At 42.5% G+C, this 18,433-nt stretch overlaps 1 protein-coding gene across 9 annotated transcripts in view; it reads left to right on the plus strand.

Annotated features, from left to right (window-relative positions):
* The window catches only part of LOC110534616 (oocyte zinc finger protein XlCOF7.1-like), a 1,104,347-nt gene that overhangs the window by 150,302 nt on the left and 935,612 nt on the right, over positions 1-18,433 (plus strand). For 2 of the 9 annotated variants that reach the window (XM_036934449.1, XM_036934455.1), the window contains exons 3-5: positions 13,376-13,552; positions 17,306-17,449; positions 18,003-18,114. The exons of 2 other annotated variants lie outside the window; for them this stretch is intronic. In XM_036934449.1, coding sequence (XP_036790344.1) covers positions 13,376-13,552; positions 17,306-17,449; positions 18,003-18,114 — 433 coding nt within the window. Of the gene's footprint in view, positions 1-745; positions 1,510-1,886; positions 2,018-6,912; positions 8,466-8,817; positions 8,910-10,684; positions 12,465-13,054; positions 13,177-13,375; positions 14,930-17,305; positions 17,450-18,002; positions 18,115-18,433 lie in introns of those variants that run through there. 5 more of the 9 variants (XM_036934453.1, XM_036934456.1, XM_021619574.2 and 2 more) reach the window with 5 other exon arrangements.

Raw genomic sequence — 18,433 nt, forward strand, 5'->3', positions numbered from 1 at the left:
TCTAAAACTCCGTTGGAGGTGGCTAATGGTAGAGAAATTAACATGACATTTTCTGGCAGTCAGCATGCCAATTGCACGCTCCTTCAAAACATCTGTGGCATTGTGTTGTGTGACAAAACTGTACAATTTAGAGTGGTCTTTTATTGTCCCCAGCACAAGGTGCAACTGTGTAATGATCATGCTGTTTAATCAGCTTCTTGATATGCCACACCTATAAAATGGATGGATTATCTTGGAAAAGGAGAAATGCTTACTAACAGGGATGTAAACACATTTGTGCACAAATGTCTCTCAAATTAAGCTTTTTGTGCAGAAAGAACATTTCTGGGATCTTTTATTTCAGCTCATTAAACCAATACTTTACATGTTGCGTTTATATTTTTGTTCAGTATAAATGGAATAAAGTCAGTCATTCTATTCTTCTGTACTCTATTATTAATGCTAACACAGTGGCGTTGTACGAATACCCATACTAGTATAAAATACTTCTAGTGCATACTAATTTCAGCGTTTGATCTAGTATAATTCACTAATATTTTTCACTCACGTGTTTGACAACAACTGATAATCAGATAAATTGACGCCTGTACCAAAATGAACGATTTGCGGGAGTTAACAAATCACGCATTAGGTTAAACGTTTAGTTTACTAATGCTGCGTTCATGTCTTAGTCGGAACTACAAATCTCGGACATTTCCGAATTGCTAACCTGTTGTTTTTCTAGGCGTTCATCGAATCAGCAGATCGGACATCCGGAACAAGATTTTCCTTGTTCCGAATAGAATATGAACGCGGTATATTTTCGAAATTTCACATACTATAAAAGTTTTTTTTTTTCGCATACTACGTACGGGTATTCGGACACTGTAGTGTTCTTTATAAACAAGTCTGCTCTCAGCTTGAAATATAATGTTCATAGGATATGTTATGTGTAATATAATGTAATAAGAATTACCGTGTTTCAAACAACAGCGCGCATTCCTTTCCATTTAACCAAACCCTTTGAAATACAGAATGACGCCAACAAATAAGATCCTTTCTCTTCAGTGTAAACGGAAGCGAACAGTGACGATTTCCCCGTTGGCGTTTTTGTTGTTATTTAGACTTTTATTAACACCGTGGAACTCAATATGACTCATTTACCTGGACAGCATCACATACTTGCCTAAGGTAGTGTTTAATTCACGTTGGAGACAGGCCTTGGTTGATAGCTAGCTAAGTTAGCTGCTAACTAAGGTTAGCTAAAAATGGCTAACGTGAACAGTATGGTTTTTCACACTCAAATAGCCTCCATTATGGAGGTGCTAGCGAATGCAGCCGTGGCAGAGATCTGTAAAGTCGTAGACGACGACTATGCAGTGTTTCGTTTGGAAATAACTCAAAGCCAGAAAGAAAACAGGGCATTGCGGAGGAAACTACAGCTACTGGAACTGAAGGTGTCACGGGAGCGCGGCCTCGCCAGTCCCAGTAGTGTAAAGATCCTCGACCGATACAGAGGAGTGGAAAGAGGTACAGTTTGGAGAAGGCCGATGCTGCGCGGCTTGTTGGCGTTCATGTATAGTTCAGTACCTGTCACCCGTTCCGTTCTGCACATGTGTTGAGATGTGTTACCCAGAATTGAGCCTTGGTCAGTTTGATAGTTTGCAATAATTCCCCTGATTACTTAGCTATCTTGCACAAAGACACTATCAGATCCTTGATGTACTGCATTTCCTATTATTTACTCAATGAAAACAATTTTATGCATATAACATGTCAATCAATAAATAGTATGACGTGATGAAAAGTGTTACCTTACACCCTAGCCAATTCTAGACCGTGTCTATAGTGTTGAACATCGACAGTACTTAACCTAACCACCTCTTTACCCCTAATCACTCTCTCAGGTGAAGGACATCTCACTGCAGGCCACAGGAGCTTTGTGAAGCTAACAGGTCACAATACATGGAGAGAAGACCAACCAATCACTGTTGATGAGGGGAGTGGAACCTCAACCCAGCAAGTTATTGTGATAGAGGTTAGTTTAATAGTGTTGCATAACACATTACAATTACTTTGTCAATCAAATGGGGCCTATTTATTTCAGAAAGGCTTCCCTCATCCTCCATATGATGTGGGAGTACCCTGCAGTTAAATGCTTCTGGGACAAAGTTCACTTCAAAGTGTATGAATGTAAATATTAAATGTGTTGAACTATATTACTTAACGATGATAGCTCCTTGAATCTCTCAATCAATAAGAGACTATTACTGCAAGCAGGCAGTGCTGCTGCAAAATAGAATAAAGGAACATGTATTAAACACATTTTATATATACACTGAGCAAAAAAAAATAAAGGGAACACTTAAACAACACAATGTAACTCCAAGTCAATCACACTTCTGTGAAATCAAACTGTCCACTTAGGAAGCAACATTGATTGACAATCAATGTCACATGCTGTTGTGCAAATGGAATAGACAACAGGTGGAAATTATAGGCAATTAGCAAGACAAACCCCAATAAAGGAGTGGTTCTGCAGGGGGTGACCACAGACCACTTCTCAGTTCCTATGCTTCCTGGCTGATGTTTTGGTCACTTTTGAATGCTGGCGGTGCTTTCACTCTACTGGTAGCATGAGACGGAGTCTACAACCCACACAAGTGGCTCAGGTAGTGCAGCTCATCCAGGACAGCACATCAATGTTGTGTCTGTCAGCGTAGTGTCCAGAGCTTGGAGGCGCTACCAGGAGACAGGCCAGTACATCAGGAGACGTGGAGGAGGCTGTAGGAGGGCAACAACCCAGCAGCAGGACCGCTACCTCCGCCTTTGTGCAAGGAGGAGCACTGCCAGAGCCCTGTAAAATGACCTCCAGCAGGCCACAAATGTGCATGTGTCTGCTCAAACGGTCAGAAACAGACTCCGTGAGGGTGGTATGAGGGCCCGACGTCCACAGGTGGGGGTTGTGCTTACAGCCCAACACCATGCAGGACATTTGGCATTTGCCAGAGAACACCAAGATTGGCAAATTCGCCACGGGCGCCCTGTGCTCTTCACAGATGAAAGCAGGTTCACACTGAGCACATGACAGACGTGACAGAGTCTGGAGACGCCATGGAGAAAGTTCTGCTGCCTGCAACATCCTCCAGCATGACCGGTTTGGCGGTGGGTCAGTCATGGTGTGGGGTGGCATTTCTTTGGGGGGCCGCACAGCCCTCCATGTGCTCGCCAGAGGTAGCCTGACTGCCATTAGGTACCGAGATGAGATCCTCAGACCCCTTGTGAGACCATATGCTGGTGCGGTTGGCCCTGGGTTCCTCCTAATGTAAGACAATGCTAGACCTCATGTGGCTGGAGTGTGTCAGCAGTTCCTGCAAGAGGAAGGCATTGATGCTATGGACTGGCCCACCCGTTCCCCAGACCTGAATCCAATTGAGCACATCTGGGACATCATGTCTCGCTCCATTGCACCACAGACTGTCCAGGAGTTGGTGGATGCTTTAGTCCAGGTGTGGGAGGAGATCCCTCAGGAGACCATCCACCACCTCATCAGGAGCATGCCCAGGCGTTGTAGGGAGGTCATACAGGCACGTGGAGGCCACACACACTACTGAGCCTCATTTTGACTTGTTTTAAGGACATTACATCAACGTTGGATCAGCCTGTAGTGTGGTTTTCCTCTTTAATTTTGAGTGTGACTCCAAATCCAGACCTCCATGGGTTGATAAATTTGATTTTCATTGATAATTTGTGTGATTTTGTTGTCAGCACATTCAACTATGTAAAGAAAAAAGTATTTAATAAGAATATTTCATTCATTCAGATCTAGGATGTGTTATTTTAGTGTTCCCTTTATTTTTTTGAGCAGTGTGTGTGTGTGTGTGTGTGTGTGTGTATATATATATATCACACACACTGCTGTTCAAAAGTTTGGGGTCATTTGTACAGTTGTATGTTTAGTTGAAGTTTACATACACTTAGGTTGGAGTCATTAAAACTTGTTTTTCAACCACTCCACAGATTTCTTGTTAACAAACTATAGTTTTGGCAAGTCGGTTAGGACATCTACTTTGTGCATGACACAAGTCATTTTTCCAACAATTATTTACAGACAGATTATATCACTTATAATTCACTGTATCACAATTCCAGTGGGTCAGAAGATTACACACTGTGACTGTGCCTTTAAACAGCTTGGAAAATTCCAGAAAATGATGTCATGGCTTTAGAAGCTTCTGATAAGCTTATTGACGTCAATTGGAGGTGTGCTTGTGGATGTATTTCAAGGCCTACCTTCAAACTCAGTGCCTCTTTGCTTGACGTTATGGGAAAATCGAATGAAATCAGCCAAGACCTCCGGAACAAATTGTAGACCTCCACAACTCTGGTTCATCCTTGGGAGCAATTTTCAAACGCCTGAAGGTACTACGTTCATCTGTACAAACAATATCACGGAAGTTCCAACACCATGGGACCACGCAGCCGTCATACCGCTCAGGAAGGAGACGCGTTCTGTCTCCTAGAGATTAACATAACTTGGTGTGAAAAGTGCAAAGCAATCCCAGAACAACAGCAAAGGACCTTTTGAAGATGCTGGAGGAAACAGTCTGGTTAGACTGTAAACTCTCCTTCTAGACTCACATCAAACATCTCCAATCCAAAGTTAAATCTAGAATTGGCTTCCTATTTCACAACAAAGCATCCTTCACTCATGCTGCCAAACATACCCTTGTAAAACTGACCGACTGTCATTTACAAAATAGCCTCCAATACCCTACTCAATAAATTGGATGCAGTCTATCACAGTGCCATCCGTTTTGTCACCAAAGCCCCATATACTACCCACCACTGCGACCTGCCCTTGCTTCATACTTGTCGCCAAACCCACTGGCTCCAGGTCTTCTACAAGACCCTGCTAGGTAAAGTCCCCCCTTATCTCAGCTCGCTGGTCACCATAGCAGCACCCACCTTTAGCACACGCTCCAGCAGGTATATCTCTCTGGTCACCCCCAAAACCAATTATTCCTTTGGCCGCCTCTCCTTCCAGTTCTCTGCTGCCAATGACTGGAACGAACTACAAAAATCTCTGAAACTGGAAACACTTATCTCCCTCACTAGCTTTAAGCACCAGCTGTCAGAGCAGCTCACATATTACTGCACCTGTACACAGCCCATCTATAATTTATCCCAAACAGCTACCTCTTCCCCTACTGTATTTATTTATTTTGCTCCTTTGCACCCAATTGTTTCTATCTCTACTTTGCACATTCTTCCACTGCATATCTACCATTCCAGTGTTTTACTTGCTATATTGTATTTACTTCTCCACCATGGCCTTTTTTTTTGCCTTTACCTCCCTTATCTCACCTCATTAGCTCACATTGTATATAGACTTATTTTTCTACTGTATTATTAACTGTGTTTGTTTTACTCCATGTGTAAACTCTGTGTTGTTGTATGTGTCGAACTGTTTTGCTTTATCTTTGCCAGGTGGCAATTGTAAATGAGAACTTGTTCTCAACTTGCCTACCTAGTTAAATAAAGGTGAAATAAAAAAATAACCTGGAAGGTTGCTCAGCAAGGAAGATGCCACTGCTCCAAAACCTCCATGAAAAAGCCAGACTACGGTTTGCAACTGCACAAGAGGACAAAGATCATACTTTTTGGAGAAATGTCCTCTGGTTTGATGAAACAAACAACCTGTGTTGCTAGGCAGGGCGGGAAAGGGTCGAAAATATGGTTTCCATGTGGGGTGGACGGAAACATGTTGAGCTGGGGTGGAATGGCATTAGAGGTCTTCACAGATAAAAACCTGTGCCTGAATATCCCAGACCCGATCTGGGGCCCAGAACTCTGAATAATATCACAGGTCTGGGTCGGATCTGATTGATTGTTACGGGTCTCGGGTATGTGTAATTTTAACTGAACTGTCTGGAAGGGCCTGTACAGAACCAAATGGGACTGCTGCAGTAGAGCGAGAGAGATTTCATAATTTATGCTGCTGCTCTTGCTTTTCATGAGTGTAGCTGGTTGTTGTTGTTGGCCAATCATAAGTCCTCAAAGCAGATATTGGCTACAGTCGTTGGGCCTCGCTCCGTGTCGCAAGAATTGGGAGATATCTAATCAATGGAAGATGAAATTAAAAGTTAGAGAAGGATAGGCTACAACGACCAAGAGCCAACAGGTAGGTTACTACTTAATATTCTGAATGGAGTAATTTGTAACAGTAGAATGAGAACGCATGCACTGCAGCCTCAATTAGCCTAGCTAGCTTCTAGCTAGCTTTTCCTGGTTTGATGCAGTCAAGACAGGTACTACGTAGTCTTTTTTGATAATAAATAACCTAGCTATGGCAGGTAGCCTAGTGGTTAAGAGTATTGGGCTAGTAACCGAAAGGTTGCTGGTTCAAATCCCGAGCCAAAATCGGTCTGTGCCCTTGAACAAGGTACTTAACTCTAATTGCTCCAGGATCGTCGTCAATAATGGCGGATCCCTGGCTGTGACCTGCAACAAATAAATGTCCAATTCACATGTGTGTAATACACCCTTGTACATGTCTCTATATTTGAAAAATGTATTTATGCATATTTGGTCCGAGTGGGGAAAGTCCCAGGTCCAGTTTATAACATTTTGACCCGTGAAGATGTCTAAATGGGATGATGAGTTGGTGGTGTAGGACCACCTCTTATGTTACTTTTACTCTCTTCTTTACACCAATTTTATTATTACAAAATCTGTGTGATCAATATGATAATTTATCTGTTTTTGCCTACAGATACATGTTGTATAAACTGTGTAAATGTAAATTAATATTGTACCCTCCCCCCTCCAAAAAAAGACAAAACAAATACAAACTTGGTCAAAAAAAATGTACTTCCCTATGACATTGTTATCCAATTCTACTCATGTACCGTTAATAACCTCTCTTGTCAGTCTGCAGATGCAGAGTCTGCAGATGCAGAGGCTGCAAGTCCTGGGGTCAAGCAGGAGAAGACTGAAGCAGAGGAGGAACCATGGCACAGCAGAGACATCCAGACTGGAGCTCACCCTGTAGCCATGGAGTACCCCACCACTGCCACAGTGCTACCCATGACCCGACGCAGCATCACGGAGGTCAGTGGAACGCCGAACGCCGTCCTCAAGTCAGAGACGGACACCAAGACTATAACAGGGCTGGGCTGTCCTGCTCCCCGCTCAGAATATTTCCATTACGGTAACCCGAGGACTGTTCTGTCCCATCAGAACTTGGGTGACACAATACAGACTGGCAATGATCCGTCCTGTTCATACACTACAGAGATACCTGGTGACATGCCAGTCATCTTAGATACACAGACTAATCCAATGAGAGGGGCCTGGAACCGGTACAGTAGTAGTGTACACTCTGAAGGGTGCCTAGATAAGAAAGGAGAGGGTCTGGTCATAGATGAGATGACTGTGAAAGTGGAGGGCGAGGCTCCTCTGACATGGAATGCAGACGAGACTCACTTCAGAGAAGGACACTCGCAGGGCAACTCCAGTGATTTCTTAGACTACAGGGAAAGCTTAGAGACAAATCTAAATGTCCCGGCCCACTCCCCTTTACACCCAGTGTCCATGTCGATGGCACCTTCCGATTCACAAGGCTGCATCCTTTTCGATCAGGTATTGAACTCAAACGACCAAAGGGCCAAGCCGTGGGGAGAGGGAGCAACAATGGGCGGTAAAGAGAAGCAGTTCTTCTGCATGTTCTGTAACAAAGGCTTTAGCTGCCCACAGAAGGTGGAGATCCACCAGAGGATCCACACAGGGGTGAAACCCTTCATCTGTACCCAGTGTCACATGCGCTTCGCCCATGCTGGCAACCTGAAGAGGCACCAGCGGTTCCACACAGGTGTAAAACCCTTCAAATGTACCCAGTGTCACATGTGCTTCACCCAGGCTGGTGACCTGAAGAGGCACGAGAGGGTCCACACAGGGGAGAAACCCTACAGCTGTCCCCAGTGTGAGAAGAGGTTCTCCCGTCAGGATCAGCTGAAGATTCACCTGAAGGTCCACACGGGAGAGAAGCCATTTGCCTGTACTCACTGTGGGAAGAGGTTTTCAGAGAGGACCTACCTCAGGATGCACCAGCAGAAACACCATTCCACTCTATAACATAGAAAGTAACCATTCCACTCAAAAGCTTCTGACGTTTAGATCAAACTCTGCATTAAAGACTAAGATGAATGTTCATTGTTGTCAGCAGAAAAGATCAACAGATACATCTGAGCATAAGAGAGTAACATATTTCTGTGTTGAATATTCCTGGGTAGATTATTGCATCCAGACATTGTGTGATATGTCTATAAGGCATGAATAAGTCTACAAAAGTCTGTAACATAGTGCTTGTACTGTGTAGGCTATATGATGTTCACACATTTTCCCAAGACACTTAATGCAGATTTGTAGTTGAGATTTGTGTATGTCTGGTTTTCATATGGTGTATAAACACAAAATGGGAATTTTCATTCTAAGGCTTTCATTGAGACTCTCTTTAGTACACATCACATCTGATCTCACGCTTTCGAACCAATATACACTTACTAAATATACCTACACCTACCCACACACTAACACCTACTGTACACGTTAAAATAGTTGTCAGGTTTGTCTGATAACTTTTGACTTACCATAGCGGAATCATATTTATGTCCACCACAATGGGTTTTACAACAATGAAGTCATTCTGTAACTACAGTATAGGACGCAAAAGTAGTGGGGATGGGTAAACACTCCATGTTGAAAGTGTGTTTATTATCTGTGTATGTACCTGAGGGAGTGCATGTCTGTGTAATCTGTATCACCTGTCTCTTCCAGGAGGAGGAGGGTCCAGAGGTGCTGCTGGTGAATGAGGAGGGTCTGGGGAACCCTGAGGGGACCATGGTCATGGAGGACAACCAGACTACACCTCCTCCTGAACCCACAGAGGAACCAACTGAGCAGCACAGGACCACACACAGTCTCACTGAGGTGAGCCCACTAAACTACTGTCTGAATGGTATTATTTCAGGGCCCGTATCTACAAAGCCTCTCAGAGTAGGAGTGCTGTTCTTGGATCAGTTTTGCCTTTTAGATAATCACGAATAAGAATATGTAGACAGGTGGGGACCTGGTCCTCAATCAGCACAACAAATGTAGCGTTATTGCGAATGTCCCCACTGTGCTCTTGGCACATGAGCTCTAGCCAACAGCTGGCAGATACGGTGCAGGTAGGATTATTATGCATAATAGGGAGATTCTTTTTATTTTTCAAACAGAAGCCAAGCGTCGATCAGCATTTCACTAGAATACGACCGTCGATATTTAATTGGAAGGAGCGTCGAGCTCATCACCATGCACTTTCACCACCCTGTGAAGTTCATCATTACTTATTTCATCTGTAGACGAAAAACGGCATGTGCCGAATACAACCGGTGTAGACCTTACAGTTAAACGCTTACTTACGAGCAACTAACCAACAATGCAATTTGAAAAAATATGAGTAAGAATTAAAAGTAACAAATAATTAAAGAGCAGCAGTAAAATAACAATAGCGAGACTATACAGTGCCTTGCAAAAGTATTCAACCCCCTTGGTGTTTTTCCTATTTTGTTGCATTACAACTTGTAATTTAAATGTATTTTTATTTGGATTTCATGGACATACACAAAATAGGCCAAATTGGTGAAGTGAAATTTAAAAAACAACTTATTTCTAAAAAATTCTAAAAAATGAAAACTGAAAAGTGGTGCGTGCATATGTATTCACCGCCTTTGCTATGAAGCCCCTAAATAAGATCTGGTGCAACCAATTATCTTCAGAAGTAACATAATTAGTTAAACAAAGTCCACCTGTGTGCAATCTGTGTGTGTGTAATACATATATATATATATATATATATATATAATATGATCGGCCCACACACCTCTGGCTTCAATTTCAAGGATAATTGTGTATGTCACATGATCAAGAAATAAAATACATAAAATCTATAAATCAGTACCTTATACAATATAATGCATGAACTACTACATTGTGTACATCAACAGACTGAGAAATATAATCAATTATTGCATTTAGAAATACCATGTGAACATTTCCTCAGAATAAAGAACACAGGATTGTAGAAAAACAGAATGTAGAGTAGGGAGCTTGAGAGATTGAAAGAAAACACTAGATGAGGTATCAAGCACCAATAAAACTTACAGAAAACACTTCAATAACAATTCTTAATTCATAACTGATAGGTGGAGTTTTTGGATAGAACATCCACCTGTATTCTGTCTGGAGAACACTCAGTTCAAGATTACCACCCCTATGTGAACATTTTATCTTCTGTACAGAAGGACAAGGAGGAGACTGGGTGACCGACCTTTGAGAAATGACATGCTATTGGGGATTTAGGGTCCTTTCTTCCTACACCACTCCTGTGTTCTATAATACGTTTTCTTACCTGTTTACTCGTTTTGCCCATGTATTGGTTATTACATGGACAAGAGATAAGGTATATGACGTTAGAAGAGCTGCATGTGAGGAACTGTTTCATAGTGTATTGCTTACCAATGGCAGAGCTATTGAATTCGCTCACTTTTATACAGGAGCCCCAATATGCCGCACACCTACGGCAGAGGTAGAAACAGTTAACCTTGTTCAGTCATCCGTTATTCATTTTTATTTTGGGGGGGGGGGGGGGCGGGGGGGGCCCTAAGTGTCAGCCCGAACAATGAAGTCCCTGATATTCCCTGCCCTGCAGTGAGAAGAGAAGATCAGAGAAAATCTTTTGGCAAACAGGATCAGACATGAGGACATTCCAATGTTACTTAATGGCTCCCTTGATGTGATGTCATTAAAAGGATAATATGTAGTGGTAAAGATGCATTTAAAAAAATCTTTCTCTTTTATCCCTTCTGGTTGAGGTCTCATCAAGGATATGTACTCTACTGAGAGCATCATCAAGCCATTCTTTAGGGTATGGACAGGCCTCAAGCTGTCTACATTTTCATAGCCTAATTTTCAACATATGTTTTACTAGTACGAATGCACTTCAGTCTCAGAAATTGTGTGAACGGTAATCCCTTCAGAAAAGAGGGATGCGCACTAGAGGCATGTAGAAAAAGAGCACAGAAGGCCTATCATTTCTAGTATGGTAATTACCCACACACTCATTAACTTGTTATTTAAAACAGGCTTGTGTAAGTACCTGTTTTTAGAGAGACAGTATCTTGGCTAGAACAAGGACAGTTTAATATTTACCTTACTGAGGTGATGTTGATGGAATAAAATCATTGTATTATTTTCTACTCTATTCTTGCTAACACACTACTTTTTAAACAAATCTGCTGTCAGCTTGAAAGATACTGATCATAGGAGATTTGATGTGTAATGTAATACTACTTACTATAAGTAGTACTATATTTAAAAAAAACATTGCATACCTTTTTAATTTAACCACACCCTTTGAGCTATGACACCAACCAATAAGATCTGCTCTCTTAAGTAAAGGGATTAATAATAACAGTGGTAAAAATAAATAAAAAGATACATGGTAAGGGTTGTGGAAAAGGAAGGGAAAGACACCTGTCAGGATCCAGGAAAAGGTGGAGGCAGGGAGGTCCTCAGGTCCAGAGAGAAGGGATGAAGATGTAATCACAAGGCTGAGACTCATCAGGCTCAACAGCACTTTGAAATTAGTCAGGAAACATCCAACTGGGAAGTTAGTTCACAGGCAGAGGGAGATGGAGACAGTAGAACACGTTCTATTTCAATGCCAGCGATATGAGAGGGAAATGGACAGTTTGTTATTAGTATTAAGGAATAATGGTATTGAGGAGTCAAGTTTAATTGAATTTAAGAAAACCTTAAGGTGATATTGTATTAAATTATATATTCCGTTTCCTTAGAAGGGTTTAATTGGGTGGGGTTAAACTTCAGACCTTCCCTGTCTCTGGTCAACACTCCAGTCGGTGGCGGAGATGCATCTGTAAAGTTGGTTGCCAACCGACATTTAAAGACCACTGAAGAAGAAGCGTAAACGGAAGTGAACAGGAAAAATGTACACGTTAGCGGTTTTTGTTGTTATTTAGACGTTTATTAACACCCTGGAACTCAATATGTCCCATTGAACTCCACGGCATCACCCACTTACCCCATATAGTGTTTAATTCGCGTTTGAGACAGGACTTGGTTGATAGATGTTATCTAGGTAACGCGGACGTTAACTAGCTAGCTGCTAACAATGGCTAACTGTATTGCTGTTCACACTCAAATAGCCTCCATCATGGAGGTGCTAGCGAATGCAGCCGTGGCAGAGGTCTGTAAACTCGTAGACGACGACTATTCAGTGTTTCGTTTGGAAATAACTCAAAGCCAGAAAGAAAACAGGACATTGAGGAGAAAACTACAGCTACTGGAACTTAAGGTGGCACGGGACCGCGTCCTCACGAGTCGTCCCAAGATCCTCGACCGATACAGAGGAATGGCAAGAGGTACATTTTGTAGAAGGCGGGGGCTGTGGACCGGTCTCCTCGTTCACATCTGGGCATGTGTAACTTTAGATGTTTAAAAAAATATATATATTTAACCTTTATTTAGCTAGGCAAGTCAGTTATGAACAAATGCTTATTTACAATGACGCCAAACCCAGACGACGCCGCTCTAACCAGGGTGTCTGCAGTGACGCTTCATGCACTGAGATGCAGTGCCTTCGACCTGTGCGCCACTCGGGAGCCCCAAAATGTGTTAACCACATATGGCTGGCTAACCGGAATTCGGTCTTGATCATTATTTGGATAGTATGTAATCAGAATGATTGCCTAGGTAACTTGCAGATAGACACTATCATATTCTAACCAGATTATTGATTTACTGCGTTTCCTATGATTTACTAATTGAAAACCATATAATGCATGGAACAAAATCATTCTATAAATAGTATATCAAGAAGTTATGTGAAGTCTTACCTTTACATCCTTGCCAATTCTAGACAGTGTCAAAATTGTCAATAATGTACAATATACAGTTGAGCATTGACAGTACCTACACTAACCACCTCTTTTCCCCCCAATCACTCTCTCAGATCTCACTGGAGGCCACAGGAGCTTTGTGAAGCAAGTGGGACACAATACATGGAGCGATGACCAACCAATCACTGTTGATGAGGGGAGTGGAACCTCAACCCAGCATGTTATCGTGATAGAGGTTAGTGTAATAGTATTATGTCAAAATTACAGTACATCAAATGTGGTCAGTTTATTTCAGAAAGGCATCCCTCATCTATTCACTTGCTTACATGTACATCCTTATTTATCTGCCATAGGGGAGCTTGGAGACTTCCCAATGACATTGTTATCCAATTCTACTCATGTACCTGTAATAACCTCCCCTCTTTTTATGTCAGTCTGCAGATGCAGAGGCTGCAGGTCCTGGGGTCAAGCAGGAGAGGTCTGAAGGAGAGGAGGACCCAAGGCACAGCAGAGACATCCAGACTGGTGCGGCTGGAAAGCACCTTGTAGCCACCGAGGACCTCGCCACCACTGCCGCACCCCAGGCCTGGACCCAACGCAGCATCACAGAGGTCAGTGGAACGCCGAAGCCCATCCTCAAGTCAGAGATGGACACCGAGATATTAACAGTAACACAAAGGTTCTTACACAAAGGATCTGACCACAGATCAGACCCAGAGAGACTGGGCTGTCCTCCTGCTCCCGGCTCAGATTATTTACCGGTATTTCACCAGAGCCAGATTAATTCTCGTGGTGATGCTGACTCGTTAGACACTGACGGGGATGTTCCATGTTGTTCTTACGCAACAGAGATGGACCCTGGCAACATATCCTTGGGTTTAGAGACACAAACTGATCTGTCTAGAGGGGACTGGAACCAGTACACTAGTAGTGTATACTCTGAAGGGTGCCTAGATAAGAAAGGGGAGGTCATAGTGGTAGATGAGGTGACTGTGAAAGTGGAGGGCTACGCTTCTCCCCTATTGAATGCAGATAGTCACCTAGGAGACGGACACTCACATGGCAGAGATTTCTTAGATTATAGGGGAAGCTTAGAGACAACTGTAAATGTTGCCACCCTCTCCCCTTTACACACGTTCAGGGATCGCAATCCAGGGTCCACGTCGATAGGACCTTCCGCATCACACAGCCATGTCCTTTCCAATCAGCTGTTGAACTCAAATGACCGGACTAGAGCCCAGGCTCAGGGAGGGGGAGCCACATCAGGCAATGTTAAAGAGAGACGGTTCCTCTGCATGTTCTGTAACAAAGGCTTCAGCTGCCTCCAGAAGGTGGAGATCCACCAGAGGGTCCATACAGGGGTAAAACCCTTCAGCTGTACCCAGTGTCATATGTGCTTTTCTGTGGCTGGCAACCTGAAGAGGCACCAGAGGGTACACACAGGGGTGAAACCCTTCAGCTGTACGCATTGTGAAATGCACTTCGCTCAGGCTGGTGACCTGAAGAGGCACGAGAGGGTCCACACAGGGGAGAAACCCTTCAGCTGCCCCCAGTGTGAGAAGAGGTTCTCACGCCAGCACCAGCTGAAGATTCACCTGAAGGTCCACACGGGAGAGAGGTTGTTCGCCTGTACGCACTGCAGGAAGAGTTTCTCAGAGAGGAGCTACCTCCGGATACACCACCAGAAAAAACATTCCACTCAATGACATAGAAAGTAACCATTCCATTCAACAGCTTCTGACGTTTATGTCAAAACAAGCATTAAACACAAAGATTAGTTTTCATTGTTGTCAGCTAAAAAGACCCACAGATGCATTTGGAATAACAAGGGAAACAGATTTCAGTATATATTGCTTCCAGACATTGTAAAATAAAAGGCATACAGTGCATTCGGAAAGTATTCAGACCCTTGACTTTTTCTACATTTTGTTACTTTACAGCTTTTCCTAAAATTGATTAAATAAGAACAAATCAATCTACACACACACATAATGACAGGTTAAGAATTTTTAGCAAATTTATTAAAAATAAATAACAGAAACCTTATTTACAAAAGTATTCAGACCCTTTGCAATGAGACTCGAAATTGCGCTCTCCACCAATCAGGCCTTTATGGTTGAGTGGCCAGACGGAAGCCACTCCTCAGTAAAAAGGCACATGACAACCCGTTTGGATTTTGCCAAAAAGGCACCTAAAGGACTCTCAGACCATGAGAAACAAGATTCTCCGGTCCGATGAAACCAAGATTGAACTCTGGCCTGAATACCAAGCGTCACGTCTGGAGGAAACCTGGCACCACCCCTATGGTGAAGCCTGGTGGTGTGGGGTAGTTTTTCAGCGGCAGAAACTGGGAGACTAGTCAGGATCGTGGGAAAGATGAACGGAGCCAAGTACAGAGAGATCCTTGATGAAAACCTGCTATAGAGTGCTTAGACTCAGGCGAAGGTTCACCTTCCAACAGGACAAGGATCCTAAGCCCACAGCCAAGACAACGCAGGAGTGGCTTCGGGACAAGTCTGAATATATCGGAGTGGAACAGCCAGAGCCCGGACTTGAATCTGATCTAACATCTCTGGAGAGACCTGAAAATAGCTGTGCAGCAACACTCCCCATCCAACCTGACAGAGCTTGAGAGGATCAGCAGAGAAGAATGGGAGAAACTCCCCAAATACAGGTGTGCCAGGCTTGTATCGTCATACCCAAGAAGACTCAAGGCTGTAGTCGCTGCCAAAGGTGCTTCAACAAAGTACTGAGTAAAGGGTCTGAATACTAATGTAAATGTGATTTGTTTTTTTAAATATAAATTTGCAAACATTTCTAAAAATTAGTTTTTTGCTTTGTTGTTATAGGGTATTGTGTGTAGATTGATGAGAAACTAAACTATTTCATTAACTTTAGAAGGCTGTAACAAAGTGGAAAAAGTAAAGGGTTCTGAATAATTTTTGAATGCACTGTAAGCCTGAAGTCTGTTTCAAATTGTGTTTGTACTGTATAGGCTATATGATGTTCACAAATGCATATTTCATTATTTAAATTCAACTGCTTAATTTTTATCCCAAGACTCTTTGAATGAGAAAATGAATGCAGTTCATCAAGTTCATGCAGATCTTTAGTTCAGACGTGTATGTGTGGTTTTCATATGGTGTATTTAAAACTTGTTTGTTTAATAAACACAAAATGGGACTTTTCATTCCAAGACTTTCATTGAGATTCTTTAATATACATCAGATCTGATATCACCCTATTCTGCTTCATAGCTGGTGATGAAATGTGTATTATTGGTTAAATCAAAAGTCAGAATTATGGCTAAACCCCACCTACAATTTCACTTCATGTGATTTTAAACCGAATGCTAACCTTAAATTAAGACAAATGTTTATTTTTCAAAATTTTTTATGGACAATTGTGACTTAACTATTGGCTACCAATTACTAAATATACCTACACTAACATCTACTGTACATGTCAAAATAGTTTAGTCAAGTTTGTTTGACTTATCATTGCTGACTTATTTTTACCCACAACATATTTATGTCCACCATGATGGGTTTAACAACAATGAAGTCATTCTGTAACTACAGTATAGGACTCAAACGTAGTGGGGATGGGTAAACACTCCATGTTGAAAGTGTATTATCTGTGTGTACGTACCTGAATTTTTTTTTATACATACGGGAAACTGGAGCGTGACAAACCGAGCAGCGTTGCAGTTCTTCACACAAACTGGCCACCTATTATCATACCCCGTTCAAAGGCACTTCAATCTTTTGTCTTGCCCATTCACCTTCTGAATGGCACATAAACACAATCCATGTGTCAGTTGTCTCAGAGCATAAAATGCTGCCTAAGACCTGTCTCCTCCCCTTCATCTACACTGATTGAAACAAGTGACATCAATAAGGGATCAGACTTGACCAGGTGAAAGCTATGATCCCTTATTGACGTCACATGTTAAATACACTTCAATCAGTGTAGATGGAGGAGACAAGTTAGACTCTTTAGTGTACATCACATCTGATCTCACCCTATTCTGCATACACCCAACAGTGCTTTATAACCATTATAGACTTACTAAATATTACTATGTACTCACACACTAACAAACCTCTACTCTACACGTCAAAATGGTTTAGTCAGGTCTGTCTGACTTTTGACTTATCTTAGCTGAATCATATTTACCCACAACATCATATTTATGTCCACCATGATGAGTTTAACAACAATAGTCATTCTGTAACTACAGTATAGGACTCAAATGTAGTGGGGATGGGTAAACACTCCATGTTGAAAGTGTGTTTATTATCTGTGTGTACATATCTGAGGGAGTGTATGTCTGTGTAATCTGTATCACCTGTCTCTTCCAGGAGGAGGAAGTGCTTCTGGTGAAGGAGGAGGGTCTGGGGAACCCTGAGAGGACCATGGTCATGGAGGACAACCAGACTACACCTCCTCCCGAACCCACAGAGGAACCAACTGAGAGGCACAGGACCACACACAGTCTCACTGAGGTGAGTCCACTATGAACTACTGTCTGAATGGTATTCGGTCAGGACTCGTATCCACAAAACCTCTCAGAGTAGGAGTGCTGATCTAGGATCAGTTTTGCCTTTCAGATCATAATGAATAAGACTATTTGGAAAGATCCTAGATCAACACTCCTTCTATTTGTGAATAAGGGCCCAGGTCTTGATTCATTTTGTTTTAAGTGTGGGACCAAGGCCTTTAACTTCCCTTTAAGGTTTTGATAAATCAGAGGTAATTTTGTGAACGAGTGCTAACTAGCTTAATTAAAGGCAAACACTGGAAGTCTTCGGGCACAGCTAGCAAGCTAGTTAGCTTTGGTTTGCCAAATGACCACTTAACTGCCTGCATACTGGACACAGAGACAATAATGGTATCCACAAGTTCATCACTTTAAAGAGTGTCACATTATCAAATCAACTAACATGTTTGCATTGTACTCATAGCAGTCCCTCATTGCCCAATCAGAAGATGCTCTATAGCAGGGTGCTCATATCAGATTTCTTGATCCAACATCCTCTCACTCTGTATCTCTTACAGTCAGTAGACATGGAGGATGGGAAGCCTGATCTGCTGATAGTCAAAGTGGAGACAATAGAAGATGAACCAGAGAGCATTGACCTGCTGAGTGGACTAAAGATGGGGGAGCAGGGTAAGGGAGAAATGCATATCCAAATCAAATTGACTTATATAGCCCTTTTGTACATCAGCTGATATCTCAAAGTGCTGTACAGAAACTCAGCCTAAAACCCCAAACAGCAAGCAATGCAGGTGTTGAAGCACGTTGGCAAGTAAAAACTCCCTAGAAAGGCCAAAACCTAGGAAGAAACCTAGAGAGGAACCAGGCTATGAGGGGTGGCCAGTCCTCTTCTGGCTGTGCCGGGTGGAGATTATAACAGAACATGGCCAAGATGTTCAAATGTTCATAAATGACCAGCATGGTCAAATAATAGGTCTGGGACAGGTAGCAC

Source organism: Oncorhynchus mykiss, chromosome 10 (genome assembly GCF_013265735.2).
Source record: "Oncorhynchus mykiss isolate Arlee chromosome 10, USDA_OmykA_1.1, whole genome shotgun sequence".
Lineage (NCBI taxonomy): Eukaryota > Metazoa > Chordata > Actinopteri > Salmoniformes > Salmonidae > Oncorhynchus > Oncorhynchus mykiss.